General features: G+C 42.3%; 1 protein-coding gene and 1 pseudogene across 7 annotated transcripts in view; one reads left to right on the forward strand and one right to left on the reverse strand.

Annotated features, from left to right (window-relative positions):
• The window catches only part of LOC102490904 (SWI/SNF-related matrix-associated actin-dependent regulator of chromatin subfamily E member 1-like), a 25524-nt pseudogene extending 13794 nt beyond the window's left edge, over positions 1-11730 (reverse strand).
• Positions 11521-23225, forward strand: part of CASP8 (caspase 8) — a 36610-nt gene continuing 24905 nt past the window's right edge. For 2 of the 7 annotated variants that reach the window (XM_006153037.3, XM_006153036.3), the window contains exons 1-2: positions 11528-11815; positions 14674-14741. Coding sequence is in view for 2 of the 7 variants with exons in the window: in XM_027773641.1 (XP_027629442.1) it covers positions 11792-11815 (24 nt within the window). In the remaining 5 variants the exon portion in view is untranslated. Of the gene's footprint in view, positions 11816-14673; positions 14742-22576; positions 22752-23225 lie in introns of all 7 variants that reach the window. The other 5 variants (XM_006153039.3, XM_014589558.2, XM_027773640.1 and 2 more) reach the window with 4 other exon arrangements.

Raw genomic sequence — 23225 nt, forward strand, 5'->3', positions numbered from 1 at the left:
GCCCTCTGCCCTTTCCCACCCTCTTCTTACACTATCTCTGGTGTCTACAGTTGTCTTTCATTTCTTTCCCCCCACATTTTATCAATCACACAGTTTCTTAAATAATCTAACTACTTTCAATAGCAAGTTCAGCTGGTAATTTCAAGAAAAGCACTTTTGAATTGGTAAAGAAATTTGCTTAAAACTTAAAGCCTGGAAACAGGTTAGTATTCTGTTGAAATAGTAGGTACATGAACCTATTGACAGCTCAAGACAGGACAAAGACTCTTAAAACCAGACCACAAAGCCTAGAAGAAAAGCAGCAATATTTTAGTCAAAAGTCATAGAATGCTATTTCACCAGTTCAGTCTCATGTACTTAATCTATCTTGTGTTGTGGTTCAATCTTCCTGACTGAATTCTGTGATGTAATATTCAACTCCAGACTTATCCCTACGATTAAGTTGGCCATTTTCCTAGTTTTTGAACTCTTATTTCTGTGTTACTACATTTAGTTTCCTGATAGAGCACTCCCTTGAGAACTTCTTAGAGATCTGGTCTGGTGCTGGTAAATTCTTTCAGGTTTTGTTTATCTGAGAATGTTCTTGTCTTTTCTTCCCATATGAAGGATAATCTTGCCGGGTACAGTATTCTCAGCTGAAATTGCTTTTCCCTTAACACTTTGAGTATATTTTCCCATTCTTTCCTTGTTCACATTGTTTCTGATGAAAGGTCTGCTGTTAGTCTGATGGGATATCCTTTGTAGGTAACTTGCTGTTTCTCTCTTGCTAATCTTAGTATCTTGTCTTTGTCTGTGGTTTTGGTCAATCTGGCTATAATATGTCTTGGAGAAGATCTTCTTGGGTTGATTCTATTTGGGGTCCTTTGTATTTCTTGGGACTGAATCTTTGAATGCCTCTCTAGGTTTGGAAAGTTTTCTTACAGGATTTCATGGAATAGATTATCAATGCCCTTATGAGTCTCTTCAATTTCTGGGATGCCAATTATCTGGATGTTTGGACATTTGATGGTATCTAGTATTTCTCATATATTATTCTCAAATTTGGGGGCAATTTTCTCAGTTTTCATGGTAGATTTTTCTAGGTCAGCAATTTTCTCTTCTACGTCTGAGATTCTACCTTTCCGTATGATCTAGTCTGCTTTTAATACTTTCAATAAAGATTTTGACTTCCTGTATTATAGTCTTCATCTCTAACAGTTCCATTTGATTTTTTTGTAAAGTGTGTAATTCCTCTTTTAGTTATTGCAGGAATTTCCTCATCTCCCGGAACTCATCAGCTCCTTTCTCCTTTCTCTCTTGCAGTTCATTGTCTCTCTTCTCATCCATCTCTGTTAGCTTTGCCATTATGAATGTTCTAAATTCTTTATTAGACATGTCCCTGATTTCCATTGAACTGTGGATGAAGAGGAGTTATTCTTTTCCCTTGGAGGAGAGGTATTTTCTTGCTTTCCTGTATTTCTTGTGGTCCTGTGGTGATTTCTGATCATCTGATGGAAAGAATGTTTCTTTGTAAGCTTGAAATTCAATGTGTCTAGGAGCGTGCAGAAAAGGAAACACAGAGAGAGAAACAACAGCAACAAAAGCAACCAAGAAACAGGGAAAAAGAGAAGAAAAAAACAAAAAAACTTTAAAAAATTATTTTTTTTAAAAGCAAAAAATTAGAAAACCATGTGGTGCGCAAGCGTGCCGTGCGAAATCACTATTACTCAGTAGCCATGATGGGGGTCTTTTGAGGCCTGCTCTCTTGCCTCTCCTGGGTTGGGAGGGGAAGAGGGGATTATTAACAAGGTAAAGGGAAAAGAGGGGCTGAAAGCCAAGAAACTGACCTTAAAAGTTTTTAAAAAGGAAAAATTATAAAAAAATGAGAAGACAGAGACAGAGGTAGAGAGAGACAAAGACAGAGACAGAGACAGGAGGCTTGAAAGTCTTCCTATCAAATGAGTTTGTGGGCTGAATTATCAGTGGAAAATCTTCATTTTTCCTATTCCACTGAAATCACTAGTTTTCAGTAGCCATGAAGGGGTCTTCTGAGGCCTGCTCTCTTGCCTCTCCTGGGTTGGGAGGGGCTATTTCTCGTATATTATCCTCAGCTTTCTTGGTTGTTTTCTCAGTATTTTTGATAATTTTTTCAGTCAGAGGTTTTTTTCTTCTACTTCTGAAATTCGATCTTCTGCATGGTCTTACCTGCTTTTAATACTTTCAAGGGATTTCCTGTATTACAGCCTTCATATCTAACAGCTACATTTGATTCTCTTTTATAGTGTACAATTCTTTCATATCATGGGAGGATTTCCTCATCTCTTGGAGCTCAATGTCTCTTTTCTCGTGCATCTCATACAATTTTGTTACCATAAATATTCTAAATTCTTTTTATGACATTTTGGTAATATCCTCTAATTTTTCCCTACTTGGAAATGAATGACAGTGTTCCCTTGCTGGACACATATTACTTGATTCTCTCATCCTTGAGGTTCTTCTCTGATTTTTAGTCATTTGGTAATGTATTCACTTTTGGCCAATTTGTTGGAGAAGGATTCTATAACTGTGAGTGTGCTTCCCTTACTGTGAAATAATTTGGTGCTATTTTCTTCTTTCTACTGTGTTCTCCAGTGTGGGAATCACAGGAGGAATTTTGAAATTGAATTATGAAGGGAAGTTTTACTCTTTTTACAACCACTACAGTGAGGTGCAAAGAATTCTCTAAAACTCACAACGTTCAGATGTTCAGATGTTTAGCTACTATGCACCTAGACTTCTCTGGGTAAGGGCTGAGCAGTAAAATAGGAAAGTAAGGTAAAAGAAAAAGAAAGTAGGGAACAGAAATAGGGAGAAAAAGTAAAGGAAGAAGGAAAAAACTAAAACAAAAGAGGAGGAGAAAAACACAGAAATCATGTTGCAGAAAATAAAATGAAGTTAAAAATGGAAAACCACGTGGTGCAGAGCAGAGGCAGAGATGGAGATGCCTGAATGGATTCTGTCCAAGGTGAAGGAAGAATAGACAAAATAGCAAGAGAAAGGCACAGAGGGGGCAGAAAGCTGTTTTTGTTTTGTTTTGTTTTGTTGTTTTGTTTGTTTTTTTAAGAGAGAAAAAAGTTGGAAAGGATAGAGAAGAACAAGATGGAGAGACAGACTTTGTCTACCTGACTAGCACTGGGGTCTGGAAGGGGGGCTCTTTAGCTGAGGGGGCTTCATATTCATGAAGTTGAACCCAGAAGGGACAGCAGAGTCAGAGATAAAGATGCCTGAATAGATTCTGTCCTGACTAGCACTGGGGTCTTGAAGGGGTGTCCCTGGCTTGGGGGACTTCACAGCTGTGAAGCTAAACCCAGAAGGAACAGCAGAGACAGCTAATTATTATTATTATTTATTTTGATTATTTTAAAAATTTTGCTGTAGGACATATGCACTCACCAGAGATGGAGGGGTGGAGTTGAGGAGTGAGAAAGCAAATCATTAGGTCTGGGAGTCAAACCTCTGTTTGGCATATGGGAGTCTAGTGCCTTAACCATGATGCCACCTTCTGGTCCCATTCATATTCCTTTTAAAAATGATCTAAGACTGGGAGAACTGAAGATGGTGCCTTGAAAATGGCACAAGCCAAAGCCCCGAGAACCCCCCACCCCCACTCATCCTCACTGCACAACCCTGGTTGCCTCACCAGCTCATCCATTTCTGCCAGGCCGGGCCTGGGTAGAGGCAGATGTGCACAGGGGCCAAGAGGATGAACTAGAGTGAGGTACTCCTGGGTTCAGGCACTGGCCCTGCCATTTGTCAGTAATCAATGCTGACCTTAGTCTCCTCATCTGTACATGGCCATTTTACAGATGATGTGAGCTTAAATTACAATGGTAGTGAGTAGATTGAATACAGTGGAAGGTCCAGGTACAATTCTAAGTGCTCAAGCTGTTTTATTGCCCACAGTTTTGCTCAGGTAGGAGTTCTAAAGCTGGAGCCTTGGAACTGGCAATTTTCAAACCTCTCCAGTTAATTCTGAGGTAAATGCAACTGAGATTTGCGGTTGTGTATTAATGTTTAGGCAGTGATTAACCACTTGGGTTCAGCACTGTAAAATCCCTGGTTACTACTGAACCTGACTGCATGCCCAGGGACACAAACTCAAGTGTCGTTGCCCCTGCTCAGGGCCAGCCTGAAGCACCCTCTATTTTTTTTTTTTTTTTGGTGCAGTTTCTCAGCTTTCCAGCTACTGGCATGCTTTGACTCAGAAGAAACCCTGAGAAACAATCTGGTGACCTGGGATCCTGTGTGGAGATTTGGAACACAACACAGGGGCAAAAATTCCTGTTTCTGAACTCTGTTTAGACTCCTTGCGAAGAACAGGAATTAATACTGAATGGAGTCAGTATAAAGTTTTTGGGACCAGCAGGTGGTGTGGTAGTTAAGGTAGTGGATCCCACATGGTTGACTCTGTGGTTTGAGTCTCAGAACCATCAGCCTGAAAAAAAATGCTGGGTGTGTGTGTGTGTGTGTGTGTGTGTGTGTGTGTATGCCTGTATGCTCAAAGTTGTGAGAAGAGAGTGGAAAAGGGTTTGCAGCATGGCCATCCCCCCAGGGAGCTATTTCTTACATTCCTTCTCTCTGTCTCACTCTGGCAAGTGCATGTACCCTATGACAAAAACCTAAAAACAAAAACGAAACAAACAAAAAAATAACTGTACTAATATACAAATATGGACTATTTAATGCTAAGCAAGTTAGACCTTGAAAGAGAGGCATTGTATGTCCCCACTTAATGTATACTGAATGTCTGCACTCTATGACAGAAACTGAAAGATTGGAAGGCATAAAAGCATGGAGAGCAACTGTGGATATTAAAGGCAGTGTGGGAGAAGTGTGGAAATTGGGGTGTCATGGGATGGGAGTGTTGAGCTGTGTTGTGTAAAATCCTTGGTTTTTTGGGTCCAGATCACTAAAATTAGAGACCTGCCCCTAGGCACAAAATAAAACTACAATCACGATAAAAGAAAGTAGAAAAGAGAATTTAATAGGAAAGAAAGATTTTAGAAAAGAAGTACACCCAAAAGATCTTGGGCGGGCAGGTTGCTAGGTAGCAACTGTGTTTGGAACTGGAGAGGTGCTATTTTTATTACCAGAGGTGATCATGGATATTTAGCAGTGGGAGGTCTGTCATATTATCTATGTCCTTTGTTTGAATTCACGGGCTTTTTCATGTGCTTGCTTGTGCAGTGCTTTTTTAAAAAAATTTTATTTATTCATTTGTTTATTTTAATTTGACCAGAGCGAGACACACACACACACAGAGAGAGAGAGAGGGGGGGGAGAGAGAGAGAGAAAGTGAGAAAGCAAGCCATCAAGTCTAGGACTAGAACCATGGTTGGTCATATGGGAGTGTCCAGCACCTTAACCACCATGGCACCTGCTGGTCCCCATTGTGCAGGTCTTTCACAGGTGAAGAATTTGAGGAATTTGATTACCTAACTGTGCATGCCCAGTGTGAGCCATGACGATAGACACATCTTAATTAGGAAAAACTGTCCAATTAGTTTATTTCCCCAGTGGGAATCAGGATGTTGATCAAAATGTCTGATTGGGTCTCTTTGTATTTACGAGGGATGATAAGAGGGAAATTTACAATCATCCCTGTGTCTTCCTCAGGTATCAAGGAAGAAAAATGGCATTTGCCTCACCTTCCCAGTGCCTGGGTGGGAAGAAGGTGTTTCATGGAGGGTCTGGTTGTAACTCCTGATAAACTGATGTGACACGTGTCCTACTAGTCTCTTAGGGCTGCCTGCTCATTACTGGCTAACTGCCCACCACATTCCCCCCTTAAGGACTTGAGACCCTGAAATCATGAAGGGAAAATGGACTGAATGTCTCCTGTTCTGTAGCTTCTTCCAGCTGACAAATGGGCCAAAGAGAGGCGAGTCAGAGTCTCAGTCCTTGCTCTCTGTCAGGCTAGCTCCAAGATTGTGCAGAGACTTTAGAAGAGTCCTCACATGAATCATGGAAGGCTGTAGCAGCTGGGTCTAGAGGGCAGAGGTTAGCATCACTAGGTACTGGTTGATACTGTTGTAACATATAGATTGTATTCAGTTGGTAACAAGCTAGTAAGGGCCTGAAATAACAGAGGGCCAATGCTTACAACTAAGATAATTATTAGAACTGGGCCTGCTAGTGGCAACAAGAGAGTGAAATAGCCAGTTTTTAGTGTCCCACAAGGCAGATCCCAGTTTTCAATCTTCGTGTGTGTGTGTGTTTTTTTTTTTTTTTTTAAAGATTTTAACCATCTTGTTGAACTAATCCCAATTGATGAATTCAAAAACAATATTTTTCTTTTAAGTATATACAAGTTCCTCCTCCTGCGGTGAGAAGATCTAGGGCTCTGCCAGTTTATAAATGACACTGGCCAAGGAATCTAGTGGTTCCTGCAGTCCTGTTAGGGTTTCTGCTGTAACCCGGAAGGCTTCAGCTGTTTCAGCAGACGACTGCTGCTGCAATCCAAGAGAGCTCCTGCCAGTAGCCATGCCCCCATGCCAATGAAAGCACTAAGGGCAATGCTCAAGGGAATCAGGGGTCCTGCTCGTTTGGATAGTCTAGTATTAGCCCTGAGAGGAATTGACAGGGAGGTGTCTCCCCATGTCATTTTAATATTAGGGATTATATAGCCCGATGAACACAGGTCTTTCTAGCCTGGTGGGAGGACTCAATAAGCCCGATGCCCACAGAGCCAGTACGCTCCCTGGGAGGGACTAAGTTTGGCCCAGAACTTAATAGTGAACAAGAGAGATTCTCACCTTATAATCTTATTCCTAGCTCATATAGAGCCACCCTGGAATATAGTAGAGACTCGAGTTCCACTAATAGTCACACCCTGGGAGGCAAACTTAGCTGCTGTAACTGGAGTCCATGATGGGTGTTTTCCGTGTTGGGATGAGTTAAAATGTTCTAAGTTCTTGTTAGAGGATTTTTCCCCCCCATGGGAAGTAAATTTGAAACTGTGAACGACAAAACTGAAAACAGTGATAACAGACAAATCTAGTTGTTTTACTGTATATAGTATTTAAGGATAACTACCTGACTTATGATTGGTGGTATCACATTAGTACAATTAGCTTTAGAATATTAACTTGATTAATCTTTGTAACTCTTCTCAGATTCTTGTAACATAACTCAAACCTTCAACAGCATACTTTAGACCTTTTAGGTTTTTTACCTTCTTATCTTTTGTTTCGAGATAATCTAGTCATTCTATTGTAAGACAAAAACTTGACCATGTAAAATTCCTTCTGTACAAAAACCTTTCCTTTTAACCTTTTGTACTAGAAATACATTTTACAGTTATAACCTACCGGGGGGGAGCATTATTCATGCTAATTGTTGAGGTGCCCCCCTTCTCTCTCTACTCAAAAGCAAACAAGAATTGGGAATCTTTACCTGCTGGAATGTAGAAGAAAGCATCCTTAAGATCTAAAATTGAAAACCAATGAGAATTTGGAGGTACCTCTCTCCGAATAGTGTAAGAGGTTGGCACCGTCGGGTGAATGGGAATGGCTGCGTTTATAGCTCTGAGGTCCTGGCCGAGGTGATATTCTCCCCTGGATTTTTTACTGCTAGAATGGGAGAGTTATAGGGTGACTCACAGGGGGTTAAAGCGCTAGCCTATAGGAGTCTAGTAATTACTGGCTGAAGCTCTTGAATGGCCTCAGGTTTAAGTGCTTTTTTGTTTGTTTGTTTGTTTGTTTTTTTCCTGTGGGAAGGTGTTAAGATTCTTAAGTCTGATTTTAATGGGGATAGCTGTTTTTGCCCTTCCCGGTGTCTCTCTCTCGCCCAGACCTCTGGATTGACTTCCTGAATGAGGTTATTTTGTTGAGATATTTCAGGATCAGGGTCTAATAACAGTGCTAAAAAGGCTGACATGATAGGTCTCAGTGATTATTAAGCACCTCGCTTACTAAGGATATCCCTACCCATAAGGGGAGTAGGGAATTGAGGTATAATCAGGAATTGATGGGAGAACATTATGTCTTCCCAAGTACAGCAAAGAGCTGGGGTTATAGGGCAATGAGCAAGTTTACCTGATACCTCCACAGTGAGACAAAGAGCAGGGACTCTGGCATAAGTGGTAAATACTGAGTAGGTGGCTCCTGCGTCAATAAGGAAGGTATGGGCCCTACCTGCCGTGTCCAAGGTTGCCCTGGGCTCTGATCCCATGATTTGATGGCTGTCGTGAGAGCCGACTGGAGCGGAGGGCATCCTCATGGGAGGGTCACTGTCAAGGCCTCTTCAGGGTCCAACCCAGGGGTCCCAGAGCTCTTGGCGTAGTCCCTGGCCCAGTGGCCAGGTTGACCACATTTGGGGCAAGGCTTTCACGGAGGCTTAAGTAGATAGCAGTTCTTCTTCTTGTGTCAGGCTTCTGACAGTGATCGCAGGTCATTAGGGATTTCCTAGGGCAACCAGGAGGTGACTTTTGCCCAACCAAAGCAGTATTGAGTCTGCCTGTTTTCCTTCCACTTTTCCTTTGCCTTAATCCTGTCCTCTTTCTCTAGGTCTCGGTTGTAAAAGACCGAAGAGTCCATTTGCAGAAGTTCTGCTGAGGAGGTGCCAGGTCCTAGTGATAGCTTTTGGAGTTTCCTACAGATACCCGGGTTGCCCGGTTAATAAATTTATCATCGAGAAGCAGTTTTCCCTCTGAATCAGGGTCAATAGTAGTATACTTAATAAGAGCCCCCTTTAAATGCTTAAAGAAGGCTGTGGGATTTTCCTGAGACCCTCGATCAACCGATCAACTGTAGCCAATTTGTTACAGTTTATAGGTTGTACTCTACTTGCTTTTAGGCCCTCTATGAGACACAAGATCACATGATCTCTCTGCCAAATCCCTCCTGGGTAGCTGTAGTCTCAGTTAGGATCTGGAGCTAGGACTGCTATATTTCCTATAAGGTACCCTCATTTACTCTGTAATGAATCCCCAAATTGGATAGCAGCTTCCCCACTTTTATCCCTTTCAGTTTTAGTGACTTTGGTGGAAAATGATAGTTACATCTCTCCACCTTAAGGAGAGGGCCACTCTGAGAAATCCCTCCAAATATTTATTGGGATCCTTTGAAAAACTTCCAAGATCCTTTTGTATTTGACAGAAATCGTTCATGGTAAATGGAACATGAATTCTGATGGGGTTTCCATTTGGACTGGCCACTGCCTGAAGTGGGCAAATGGGTTCTGGAGATTTAAGGTGACCTGGGTACAGAGGGAAGGAATCCGGGGTCAGAGTTGTAAGCTCAGGTTTTACGTCCTGTTTCACTGTCTCTGGGAAAGGTGAGGAAGGAACAGTTTGGATGGGTGGAGGAGCAAGTGATAAACTGCACGAAGCTTTGGGTTAGAACTAAGGGCCTGAACATCTGGCACCTCAGTCCACTTCCCCTGGTTTCGACATAAATTATCTAATTGGATAATGGAATGATAATCCAAGGTCCCCTTCACTGGCCAAATTATTCCCTCTGGCATCTTGTATTGTAGCCATGCAGTATTACAAAGGCAGATGAGCCTCCTCCTGAGAGATTGAGGGTCAAACTGGTCCCAGTGATGGAGTCTCTCTGAATACAAGACAGATTTCCCATCTAGAAGGAGGGAAGAAAGAAAAAGGAATAGAATTTGGTGGCAAGCCTAGGAAGGCTTGAGGCATCCCTGCAGAGCCGTTCCAGGTAACAAACCTCCAGCGGATTGTGCTAGCCCACTGGAGTGAAGAGAATGGAGGGAGATGTCTCTCGTACCCTGGGAGTTAGCGCATCTATCTGAGGGCCCGTGAGCCTCTAAATACCCTGTCCCAAAAACCTGGGACCATTTCTGAGAGAGTTCTTCTGAGAACGTCTCCAATCTTCTTCCTGGGAGATCTGAAAGAAGTTAAAACCTCTCCCCTGACTCATTTCCAGTGTTGTGTGCGACTTATCAGGGGTTTAAACCTCTTCCTTGCACTCACCAGCATGAAAAGGCACCTAAAGAGGCAAAATATCACCTACAAAAAAAATGCATTAAGGACAATGGGGGAAAAAAATCTGAAAAATTCTTGTTAGTAAACTATGTACCCCAAATTTGTAGATTCGAAAAAACAGAGGGCAGAGAAGGAGATGGGGAACCCAGGACTCCAGAAATCCAAGACCCGGAAGAAAATGTGGCCAGAAGTTAGAGCTAGTGACAGCGGAGAGCCCGGTGAAGCACGCGTGGTTTGTACTCACTGGCCTTGTCTGATGTGTGAGCGGAGGACTTGGTTGCAGCCGGGAGAGACCGGTCTGGAAAGCATCTGAAAGCACGATTCGAGTCCTGGCGTCAAAAATTGTCATAGATGGGAGAGTGTCGAGCTGTGTTGTGTAAAATCCTTGGTTCTTTGGGTTCAGATTGCTAAAATTAGAGAGCTGTCCCTAGGCGCAAAATAAAGCCACAATAAAAGTAGGTAGAAAAGAGAATTTAATAGGAAAGACAGATTTTAGAAAAGAAGTACACCCAGAAAAACATCTGGGAGGGCAGGTGGCTAGGCAGCAGCTGTGTTTGGAACTGGTTAGGTGTTATTTTTATTACCAGAGGTGATCATGAATATTCAACAGTGGGAGGTCTGTCATATTACCCATGTCTTTTGTTTGAATTCAAGGCTTTTTGCAGCTCTCTCAAGGTGAAGAATTTGAGGAATTTGATTACCTGACTGCACATGCCCCTGTGAGCCTTGCCCTTAGGAGCATCGTAATTAGGATAGACTGCCCAATTAGTTTATTGCCCCAGTGGGAATCAGGATATTGACTAAAATATCTGGTTGGATCTTGTTATATTCATGAGGAATGATAAGAGGGAACTTTACAGTCATCCCTCTGTGTCTTCCTCAGGTACCTAGGAAGAAAAGGTGCCAGGAGCTGGGTGGGAGGAAGGCATTCATGGAGGGTCTGGTTGTAATTCCTGATAAATTGTGATTGATGTGACATGGGTCCTTCTACTCTTCTCTCAGGGCTGCCTGCTCATTACTAGCTAACTGCTCACCGTAGGCGGAGAGTGGGAGGGCAGGAATCAAGGAGAGGAAGAAAGAAGCAAATCATTTAAGGGACACAAAAATGGAAATTTATATGTTGGTGATAATGTACATGGTAAGATCTTTGATAGGAGTAACATACACTGTATTCATATTGGGAAAATTCATCTTCTGTGATGTACTGATATATAGGGAATGAATGTAAAAACATAGTAAAAGAAATGTGCTTATAAGGAAAAACTAGGCATGATTTCAAAGAAAATTTTTGCACCAAAATAAACTTGTCCTTTAATTCCATTTTCCATAAATCTTTTGAGAGACCTTTCGCACTTTCCAATCAAGCACATCCAGTGCTCTGGTTTTGGGTTTGCAAGTCGAAGAATTCTCTGTCCTCTCCTGAACGGCGGGAAATTGGGCCTCGGTGCCTTTAAATATGAAAAATTCCTGTTCCTCTGAATCATCCTGCGCTCCTATTTTAGGAATGAGGTTGACTTTAGTTTCTGTGTCGAATCTCCCTTCCTCTCTTGCCGAAGACCAGATTCTACCCCTCTGCAGTAGGAGGTGTTTTCACAAGTCCTTTTTATCTCTTGTGGCTGTTTAAAAGCCTGGCTGAATTCGCTAGCGAGTGCTGCAACGTGAAGACCAGCAACAGGAAGTGCGTCTGCTGAGGGCGGCAGAGGAGCGCGGATCTGCAGGAGAAGAGAGCCCCTTCCTGGTCTCCCTGCCTTCCCCGCTTCCATCCACACTCTGCCGCCCTTTCTCTAGAGTGGCGTTAGGCAGTTTAGGGGATCCGAGCCGGTGATGGTGCTGGGGAAGGGAGAGCAGGTGAGTGCTGGTGAAGAGGTGCCTTCTACAGGAAACTAAGACCCCACACTATTCGCGTCAGAGGCTGCCTGACTTGCTAGGCAGGCCCCTATATTCTGGTGTGTCTTGGAATCACAGCCACCCTCCTGGCTACTTTTTTACTCTGAGGACTCAATCTCTAGTTCCTTCTCTCTTTGGGAGTTTTGAACGGAACTCAGGGTCTCCCCGACTCATTTATAGGCACCACCCTGGCTCACCTGGGAAGCCAAGTGGAGATTCCAGAGCTTTATTTTTCAACTTATGTTTTATTTTCCATTTGGCTCTGGGGCAGAGGGCTGAGTTAATCATTTGATTAGATCACCACGTCCAGGAGTCCTTGTCCCCTCTGCCCACAATTCAGGCCTCCTGTCCCTTGTTTTAAGTGCTGTTACATCCTCTCTCATCCCCACTCCCTATCTCCCTCCCTTTCTTCCCAAAGGCAGCTCTCTAACACTTTTGGTCTGTATCTCTGAATTTCTCAGTATCTTTGCAGAGTGTATTTTTGTTTTGTGTGTGTACATTGATGATTATCTTTTAAAAATTTGCAAGAGGGCATGTGTGCTCACTCAAGAGAGACAGAAAGACAAAGTAAGAAAGCATCCCCATGGAGGATAGACACTCCCAAATCCCTTCTCCTCCTTTTGAGATTATGGGCACACACGCACACCCTATGTCTGACAGTGTTTCTGCCTGGCATGTTTTTCAAGCCACTTGGTCCAGGATTTGAACCAAGCCATGGGCCATGTGAGATTCAGCCACCTTAACCATCACTCCACTAGCCAGTCCCATTATTTTTTATCTACATGACCTGGGGCAGGTCATTTTTTCTATACTCCTCTTTCTTTATCATTATATGGGATCAATACTATCTTGTGGGGATTGAAAGAGATAGACCACTGGTAACAGTGACTGACACGACTAAGTAGCTGGTAAATGTTAGCAATTACTGTCATAGTATTTGTGTTTTATTTTGTTTATTGTTTTTTACTTTTTTTATTTGTTTGAAGTAAGCACTTGTTCTTTTTCTAAGTTTTATTTATTATTATTATTATTTAGAGATGTTTGTTATAAGGTACATGCAATCACCAGATGGAGAGAGGCAGTGAGAGGGAAAGTGAGAAATCCCCCCACCTCAGGGGGATGACCACACCACAGGGATGACCACACCCCAATCCCTCCTCCTCCAGTCTCCTCTTGAGATTTTGGGCACACACGCACATGTGCCAGGCATGATTTTCAAGCTGGGGGTCTGGGACTTGAACTATAGTTGGCCATGTGGGAGTCCAAAGCCTTCGCCATCATGACACTTGCTGGCCCAGTCCTTGCTCTTCAAGTTCTATCTACTTGCCAGATCCCAGTCCCTAACCACTACATATGTTACATGATGCACTGTCTCCACAAATTTTGTCCAAGAATATACAAGGTCCAGATGGCTGCTGGCCGGGCATATGAGGACACTTGATCAGACCAAGTCCCACTAGCTTGCTTGCATGGCCCGACCTGCCTGCCAATCTCTGGCCTGATTTAACTTGCAAACCCTTGGCAATCTGATCGTTATAAAGTGGGTGTCTCATTGCTTTCTTTTGGGTTTTCAGGTTACCAATGTGTTTGAGATCCCTTCTGACACCTTAGCTATCTGAGTATCCCCAGGGAACTCTACGTTCATATCCATGGCCTCTCTACAGTTTCTTTTTCTTGTTGATTCAAAGGCAATCTTCTTAGGTTCTTTGCTGCTTTCCAGTCCCAGGGACACAGTTAGGAAAGATGTACTCCCTACCCTCACGAAGCTCACAGCCTGGATGGGAAATGGTCACATGTGGTGGGACAAATCTGGGTTGGAGGCTGTGCTTAATGCTGGGGAAGCATCAGAAATCAGGGGACACACCCTGGGGTGGATTTAGCCACTAATGAAATTTCTTCTATTGTTATATTCTTGCTCGGACTTCACTGGGCAGAGCCCAATGTTAGCTAAGGACATCACTATTATGAGATCCCCTTTCCCCAGTCCTGTGGGTGGAAGAGGCACTTTCAGGCACCCCACCCAGTCCCCTCAGCTCTAAGATGTGTTTTATTTTAAGTTTCTATTCCATTTGGGGAAAGGCAAAAGGCAATTTCAAACAGAGGTGCTTGATTTCAACATTAGAAAATACTGCAAGTGACTCACAGCACGAAGGTAGAGGGTTATGTGAGTTTCATTCATCGCTCTATCCTCAGGGCCAAGCTTGGCCTTTAGGAGGAAGGCCTTTGAGTGTAGTGTTTTTTACATTGTTAGGGTGGGATGGGATCTGACAATATTGGGGCCACGGAAATTGTCCTCTGATACACCATGAGAGTGAGCTGTGGGGGTTAGTTAGCAGGCATCCTGAGGGCCTTGGTACGTTGCAGTGTCCAGCTTTCAAGGCCTCTTGGAGATGTTTAATCAATATATTTAATGAATGAAAAAAAAAAGTTTTAATGATGAGCCCAGAAGAATCCTTAAAAATCTTGAAATATTAAAAGAAAGTGTTCCCAGTTAACATCCAGTCCGGTCACTTACTTGGAATGTAGAAATGGGGCCCAAACAAAGTGACTCATCCAATGTCATGCAGCTTTGGATAAGCTGAGCTGAGCTGGCCAGGCTCCAGACCAAAAAGGCGCGCTCGGCCCTGATTGGATTCCCCGGTTCAGTTCTTGAGGGCAGTGACTGAAAATCTGCATGGCAACTGCAGAAGGAGTCGCTGCAGCTCAGACTCTTCAGGCCATCCTCCTCCTCCAATGGGTATGACGTGAGAGTTTACAAAACAGGAAGTACAGCGGGTGAGCCTTCTTCCGTTCTGTACTTGGCTCTCATCTTGCTGCAGACCGCGGGAGAGAAGAGGCCTGTGAAGACGGTGCTGCCATTGTGAGTGCTCTGGGATTTTCCTCTTTGGTAAGATCATCTGGGCCTTTGGAGAAGAAAGCCTTTGAATCTAGAATTTTCTAGGCTGCTGGAGTAGATTCCGGTTGCCTCAGGGCCAAGCAGATGATCCTTGTATCTGAATGTTAGCCTAGAACTTGGTAGTTCCAATGAGAGCCTTGCCGCGGGTTTGAGGCTGGTGGATTTCAAGGCCCCTCCAGGTTAGATTGATGGTGCCCCAAGTATGGCTGTTGATACAAGGGACTCATCCTTGTCCCGGCTAAATTTGTCAAAAAATAAAAGCCGAGATTTAAATCTCAACAGGCATTGCTGCCACGGCTGCTCCCACCAACCACACCCCTACCCACCAGCACAGTCACTCATTGACAGACACACATGGAGACACTTACACTGTATTAGTAAATCGGTTATTTATTTATTAATGTTTTTAAAAGTTAAGATTTTCTTTATGATAAAGTATGTGTGCACATGCATGTTTGTGTGAGAGAGGGCGAGAGGGAGAAGAGCACCTCCCCAGGGTCTGATCAGGTTGAGAGTCCCTTTATTGAGTCCTCAAGTCCATAGGATCCTGGGTACGCCTGTGTGTGCTGCCTTATTTGTTTTCTTGTTTTGTTTTGTTTTTGAGAAATTAGAAAGCTATAGAACAGGCCTGGCTTGAACATCACACTGGGTGCTTGTACATTTGTGCCCAAGATCTTGTGAAGAGAATGGAGGAGAAGAAATTGCAACATGGCCTTCCTCCCAGGGAGTGATTTTTCACTTAGTTTCGCTCTGTCGCTGGTGAGCGCATGCGCCCAATGACAAAAACTAAACTAAAAGAAAAACACAATTCAGAGAATACTATGGGAAACACAGATGGAGACATCAGAGATCTGTGCAAGGTTAAGTATTTATAGATGAAGTCATAAATTTCATTCAGCTTGAATATTATGAGTTTAGTTATATGTTGAGGTTTGAACAAATTTACTTGGTTGTACGAACACCCTGGCTGAGGGCCCTGCTGTGGACAGTGTTGATGTGCTGAGTGGATGTTGGTCAGGTTCTGGTGGAGGCCCCAGTCTAGGGGTTTGAGCCCAAAAGGAGCTTTTAGATACTCTCAAATTTAAAATGAGAAGCAGATTTTGGTCTTAGGTTAATGTAAGTTTTGTTTTATTCCCGTCCCCTCCCCCAGCTTCGAAGTAGTTATCCAGATCACTGGGGGAGCGAGGATGCTGCTAGGTGCTTGATAGAGTGAATATTTGTGACTGATGAAATATATGTATAGTTAAATTGTGGCATGTAAGATAACGGTAGGGTTGGGACTCTGGGATGAGATGTTGAGATCTTATCGTTTCTTTCTTTCCTGAGAGGAAGAGAGTACATGCATAAGAATGTAAGACAGACAGAGAGAAGCACCCTCAGCAGGGTTTCCTCACACCGTGACCCACTTGCCGCAGTCCTCCAGCTAGTTGGGATCCTGGACTTGTGTACCCAGTGTGCTTCAGGTCAACTCAGGACCTGAACCTAGGAGCGGCAGTGTGAGTTCTAGCACTGCACCAGTCAGTTTGCTACCATCTGTGCCACCACTGCTGGGCCTAGAGATGCTAAGGTTTTAATCTGGGGTCAGCAGGTGGTGTGAAGGTTAAGGTGGCAGATCCCACATGGCTATCTTCGGGATTTGAGTCCTGGACCCTGTGGTTTGTGAGTCAAGCTCTGTGTGTGTGTGTGTTTGTGTGCCCAAAACCTGAGAGGAAAATGGAGGAGAAGGGATTGTAGTGTGGCCATCTCCTCTGGAGGGTGATTTCTCACTTTTCCTCTCTCTTTCCGTCTCTCTCTGGCAAGTGCATGTGCCCTGTAGAAAAACAAACAAGATTTTAACCCAGATTCTAGCACTTTGTAATGCTCTGACCTGCTCTCCAGTGTGGTGGAGCTTTTAGAAAATTCTTGTTTTTGTGGTTTTGGTTTCTTGCTCATTTACAATTTCCTATCATTTTAAACTTTAAAAATATTGCGATTATATGTCTTTACTTGTTGAACTTCTTCACTACATTCCAACTTTAATTTGAATAAAATCTAAATCTTTATAGAGTATGTTATTGAAGCTCTTGAGTAAGATGCTGAAATCTGAGGCTTACTGTGTTACTAGCTTATTTCTATCTAGTAATAAATAATTCACAATCATAAATGAAACTGTAATAGCAATTTCTTTGGAGGTAGTAAAATAAGATAATTTTTTTATGTTTACATGGATGTAAACATGTATCATAATATAAATATTTATTTATAGTTAAATACTGTGAAGTATATTTTATTATATAAAATATTAATATATTAATATATTTCTATATTATATAATGTAAATATATTTATGTAAATTTATTATTTAACAGCTATTTATAACATATATTGCATGGCAGAACATTCACATTTATTTTTATATATATGCTGTATATGTGAATCAGATTGGGAGGAAAATCACCAAATGTGACAACAAATTATTCTTAAATGACAAGGTTTTTTTTTTTTTTTCCTTTTTCTTTTTTTAAATTTGCTATAGGGCACATGTGTTTGCTAGATAGAGAAAGTGAAAAATCACCCCTAGGGACAATGGCCATGCCCTAATCCCGTCTCTTCCATTCTCTCCTCTCGGGATTCCGGACACACACTCACATGCACCCAGCATACTTTTCAAGCTGTCTAGGTGTGACTTGAATCACACAATCGGCCTTGTGGGATCCAGTCCCCTTAATCTCTGTACCATCTGGTGGCCTCATAAAGATTTTAAGTGATTTTTATTTTCCCTTTATACTTTTCTACACTTTCTCTGCAGAACAAGTTTTACTTTTAATTTTTTTTCCTTTTTTTTCCTTTTTTCTTCCTTTTTCTTTTTTTCTTTCTTATTTTTTTAATTAATTAATTTACATTGATTCACTAAGCATTGTCACAGCATACAAAATATAATTTCCCATCCAGAAGATGCTGCACAGTAGCTTAATCATACATGTTATCATCACTAATTTTCCATTTCTAGTTTCATATATATACACATACATATATACACCTATATGTATGTATGTATATATATTCCCCTCCCCCTTTTCTCACCCTCTTCGGAACAGAAAAATACAACAAAATTTTATTTAAAATACATTAACCTAACAAAGTTTTTGCCTCGTTCATGCAGTGAGTCTAGCTCTCATAAACAGGAAACGTGCCCTGAAGACGATGCTAGTTAATGGTGTCGGTGTCATCATTCATCCTAGCAAGTGATTGCTCCCTGGGTGCTGTGCCTAGAGGGAAGTGTGACCAAAATGGAAACCAAAGATCGAATATCATGCTGTCGTATGTCCTGGGAAATGCTTTTCAGGGCCAGAAAAAAAAGTCTCATCGGGTCTTTTCCCTTTTATGTGTCAATTGTGATTTGATGGCAAAATTGGCCAAAGAAAAATCATCACGTTGTTGCAGAGGTAATGAGTGAGATGAGCCGGCTACTGAGTGCACATGCCTTATAGCAAGTTAAAAAAATACAAAAATAAAAAATTACATAGATCATTCTTTAAAAATTGAAAAAAAAGAAAATATATATGCATAAAATATTTGGTAGAAAAGAGTAAAATATTACTGTTTATATTGGATGGTGGAATTTTACATAATTTTTATTTTCCTTTTTTACCAGTATTTTCTTCCTTCCTTTCTTTCTTTCTCTTTCCTTTCTTTCTTTCTTTCTTTCTCTCTCTCTCTTTCTTTCTTTCTCTCTTTCTTTTCTTTTCTTTTCTTTCTTTCTTTCTTTCTCTCTCTCTCTTTCTTTCTTTCTCTCTTTCTTTTCTTTTCTTTTCTTTCTTTCTTTCTTTCTTCTTTCTCTTTTTCTTTCTTTCTTTTTTAAAGAGATTTTTTGCTATAGGGCAAGTGTATTTTCCAGAGAGACAGCGAGAGAGAAAGTGAGAAACTATCCCCCATGGGAGTTGGCCACTCTGCAATCCCTTCTCTTCCATTCTCCTCTTGGGATTTTGGGCACGCACGCGCACATGCTCAGCATGAGTTTCAAGCCTCTGGGTCCAGGACCATGAACCACAGTTGGCCGTGTGGGAGTCCAGTGCTTCAACTACTATGCCACCTGCCGGCCCCTCTTTTCTGTATTTTCTAAGATGATTACAGTAAGTATTATTACCATTAGGAAAAAAATAATTGTGGAGGAGAAAAAAGGAGGCCCTGCTTTTATTTGACTGGTTAGTTTTATTTTGTAAAATGAGATTTTAATAGGAATAACTTAGATTAAAAACACTTCTTTTTTGACAAGGTCTTTCTGTACTGTGATCCTCCTTCCTTGCATTCCAGCATTCCAGATCTCTTTTCAGACAGGGTGGTACTGTTTATCCAAGCCAACCTCCAGCTAGCAAGCCTCCTACCTCAGCTTCTTGAGTAGCTAAGATTATAGGTGCATGCCAGGGTCCAGGCTCCACTGACCTGGCCTTTAGGTTAGACCAGGGCTTGAATCAGGGCCTCCCATGTTGTCTCAGCTGTGGAGCACAGCTTTTGTTTTTTTTTTTTTTTTTTTTTTAAATAGTTTGTTTTTGTTGTTATAGGGTATGTGCATTCACCAGAGAGAGAAAGAGGAGAGAGAGAGAGAGAGAAAGAGAGAGAAACTGAGAAATCACCTTCCAGAGGAGATAATCATGCTGCAATCCCTTCTCCTCCATTCTTCTTTCAAGATTTTGGACACAGGGGCACATGCACCTGGTATGATTCTCAAGTTGCTAGGCCCAGGACTTGAACCATGCAGATAGCCACATGGAGTTCAGTGCTTTAACTGACACACAATCTGCTGGAGGGACACAGCTTTTAGTAGTGCATGCCGCTGTGGCTGGGCTCTCGATTTAAAATAGGAGAGGGGCCAGCGGTGGTTAAGGTGTAGGACTCCCACATGGCCAACAGTGGTTTGAGTCCTGGACCTGGTGGCTTGAAACTCACACCAGGCACATGTTTGTGTGCGCCTAAAATCTTTGTCTCACCGGTGAGCACATGTGCCCTATACCAAAAACAAAAACAAAAACAAAAAATCTAATAAAAAAATCTTAAGGAGGGGCGACTTTCAGGTGACGTGGTGGTTAAGGCACTAAATTCCCATACAGCAGACTACCAGTTTGCATTCCAGACGTGGTGGCTTGAAAGTCAGGCTGGGTGCATGTGCAAAATCCCAGGAGAAGAATGGATGAGAAGGGATTGTGGTGTGGCCATCCCTTTTGGGAGGTGATTTCTCACTTTCCTTCTCTCTATCTCTCTCTACAGCATGCACCCTATCGTAAAAACATAATATATATATATGTGTGTGTGTGTGTGTGTGTGTGTGTGTGTGTTTCAGGAGCGTGGATCTAATGGTACTCAACAGGATTGGATCTAGTTTTGATCCTTCCTAGCATATGAACAGAAGTAAGTCTTGAAGTAGAGATTTTAACTTAGGAATATGTGCATTTAGAATGAGTAATACATTTGCATGCTAAAAGTTCAAAATATATAAACTGCACAACAGGGTACAGAATGCAAAGCGAGTTTCACTTTTACCTCCACCCTTAGACCTCACCACATCCACACCCACCTCTATAGTTTCACTCTTCTTAAACACCCCAAAGCAGCTTTCTGTGAGTTCTTCTCAGAACTCTTCCGTGAATACACACATATATTCACCAAGGAATACGTTCTATAGATCGCATGTACTCAACAATGTTTGTACTTCACCAGCTTGGTAGTCGAAAAATGATTTTTGTTACATAATTTTGGTTTGCTGCGTTCTAATTGTAAATGAGGTTGAACATCTTTTCAAATGTTTAAAGGCCATTGGTCTTAAATATAAAGCTGTTGGTGCTTACTTTCTCTGAACTGGGATTCTTATCCATTTATGGATTGGGTTCCTGGTCTTTTTCTTTCTTTTTTTAAAACCAATTTATAAGAAGCCTATCATAATAAAATTAACCCATTCTTACTTTAAAAATTGTATGTATTGGGACCAGCAGATGGCTTAATGGTTACATCACTGGACTCCCACGTGGTTGACCACAGTTCAAGTCCTGGATCCAGCAGCTTAAAACTCACTCCAGATGCCTGTGTATGTGTGCCCAAGATCCCAGGAGGAGAATGGAGGAGAAAGGATTGAGGTGTGGCCATCCCCCCTGGGGGTGATTTCTCACTTTCTGTCTCTCTGTCTCTCCGTTTCTCCAGTGAGTGCATGCACCCTATAGCAAAAATCTCTCTCTCTAAAATAAATAAATGATCTTTTTTTTTTTTTAGTCCAGTGAAAAGTTTATTTAATTTTTTTTTCTTTTTGCAGAAAATTTATTATTTAGGGACATTTATCAATCTTTTCCTTAATGGCTTTCAGATTTCCTGCTATACTTAGAAAAGTTTTTCACTGCTGCAAGATTATTTTTAAAAGTTTCTATCATGTTTCTTTCCACTGTACTTTAATTTTAAAGTTTAACTCTTTGATCCCTCTGCAACTCAGTTCAGTTAGGATCAATTTCAGTTTGTTCTAGAAAGTCTACCTAATCGTTTTAAATCTATGTGTTGAAAAAGCTACCTTGGGCTAGCCCCATAGCTTAGTGGCTAAGTGAAGCCAGATCCCACATAGTGGGTCATGATTTGATTCCCTGCCCTGGTGCCCTGAAAAACATACTGGGCGGGTGTGTGTACATACCCCAAGTCCCAGCAAGATGAGGAAATGCAGAAGGGACTGTGGTGTGGTCACATCCGATGCGTGATGCCTTCTCATTTCTTCTCTCTCTCTCTGCTTCTCTCTCTCTCTCTCTGGCAAGCACATCCACCCTCTGACAATTAAAAGAAAAGAAAATACATGGGTTGTGGTATTCAACAGTGATAGTCAGGGTTTGTGTTTCATTCATGAATGGTGGCAAATGCAGGGAGCTTAAAGAGCCAGAAACATATCTGCCTTATAGCAGGGCGGGAAGCAAGCCCAAGCAGCTAGGGTTATCTAATTTTATGGAAAGCGCCCGAGTAGATGGCGTGTGAGATCACAGACATGATGGCACTTGAAGGGACTGGAGAGGTTTTCTAGTTCAAGGTTCTCAAACGATGGCCCTCCAGGATCACCTCTGAAAGGCAAATGAGCTCCGAGTAAGGCTTCAACAGAGTTCAACTTTGAAGAGTTTGAAAACCTCCACTTTCAACTGAATTTTCATGTTTTTCAATTCAGAAAACTTGGAAGACAGAAGAGTGCTGTTCAAGGCCCCATGCCCTCATGTCAGGGCCCCCAGACAGGAGCTGTCTCCTTTTAGGCTGGCATTTATTTGGCATTCATTTGTTGCTGGGCGTTATTCTAAATGCATTATTTATTTATTTTTTTTTAGAAAGAATTTTGCTATAGGGCAAGTGCGTGCACCAGAGAGATAGAAAGCAAGAAATCTCCCCCCCGGGAGGGATGGCCATGCCACAGTCCCTTCTACTCCATTCTTCTCTTGGGATTTTGGGCAAGCACACACACACACACACACACACACACACACCCCTCGCCTGAGTTTTAACCCACTGGATCCGGGACTTGAACCGTGATCAACTACGTAGGAGTCCAGCATTGTAACTGGGATTCAGAAGAACACCCATCAGGGCAGCAGAGGGCACAATGTAACCATCTACTGCCCTGATGGGTGTTCTTCTGAATCCCATTTACGGAGGAGGAATTGAATTGTCTAGGGCCTGGCTGCCACCATTACAGCTGGGTTTGATCTAAGGTGAAGCTCATTCTCCTAACCGGTCCCCAGCTTCCTCTGATGGAGAGTGGCATGATTTTTACACTGATACTGCAGCCTGCACCGTGTCTTGTTCCTAAGAAGAATCTAGTCCACAAACTCTGCCCCTAGGACTCCTCTCATCAGGGACATGGGCTGCCAGAGTAGGGAGGCCAGCACATGCTGGAGAAATCAGTCAAGGTGGTCGAACCCTGGGGCTCATGGGAGGAGAAACCCTGGATCCTGGGCTGCTGGCATGGAGATTGTCTGAGGTGTTCTGAAACACTACCCTCTCCTTTTAAAACGTGTAAGTATGAAGGGGTGGTGTCTTCAAAAAGTTTATGGAAAATGCATGTTATGAAAGCTATGCATGTATTTCAGTTTTCTTTTGCATCAAAATAAACTTGTACTTTAATTCATTTTTGAAGTCCCTGCCTATGTAAAAAGGCCACAAGTTCAGCCCCACAGTGTGGCGGTTAAGCACTGTGCAGAGGGAGCTGGATCCCACAAGGCCAACTCCGATTCTAATCCTACCCCAGCAGCTTGGAAAAGTCACTCGGCACATGTATGCATGCATGAGATCCTGGATAGATCCTGCTACACGCTGGCACAACTCTCTGACCGTTGGCTTGTTTGTTTATCTACTTTCCTAGATAGCAAGACACTTGAGAGCAGGAACTTGTCCTGTTGTGTGTGTGTGTGTGTGTGTGTGTGTGTGTGTGTGTGTGTGTTTTTTTTTTTTTTTTTTTTTTTTTTTTTTTTTTTTCTCTCTTCTCTCTCT

Source organism: Tupaia chinensis, unplaced genomic scaffold (genome assembly GCF_000334495.1).
Source record: "Tupaia chinensis unplaced genomic scaffold, TupChi_1.0 Scaffold000361_2, whole genome shotgun sequence".
Taxonomy (NCBI): Eukaryota; Metazoa; Chordata; class Mammalia; order Scandentia; family Tupaiidae; genus Tupaia; species Tupaia belangeri.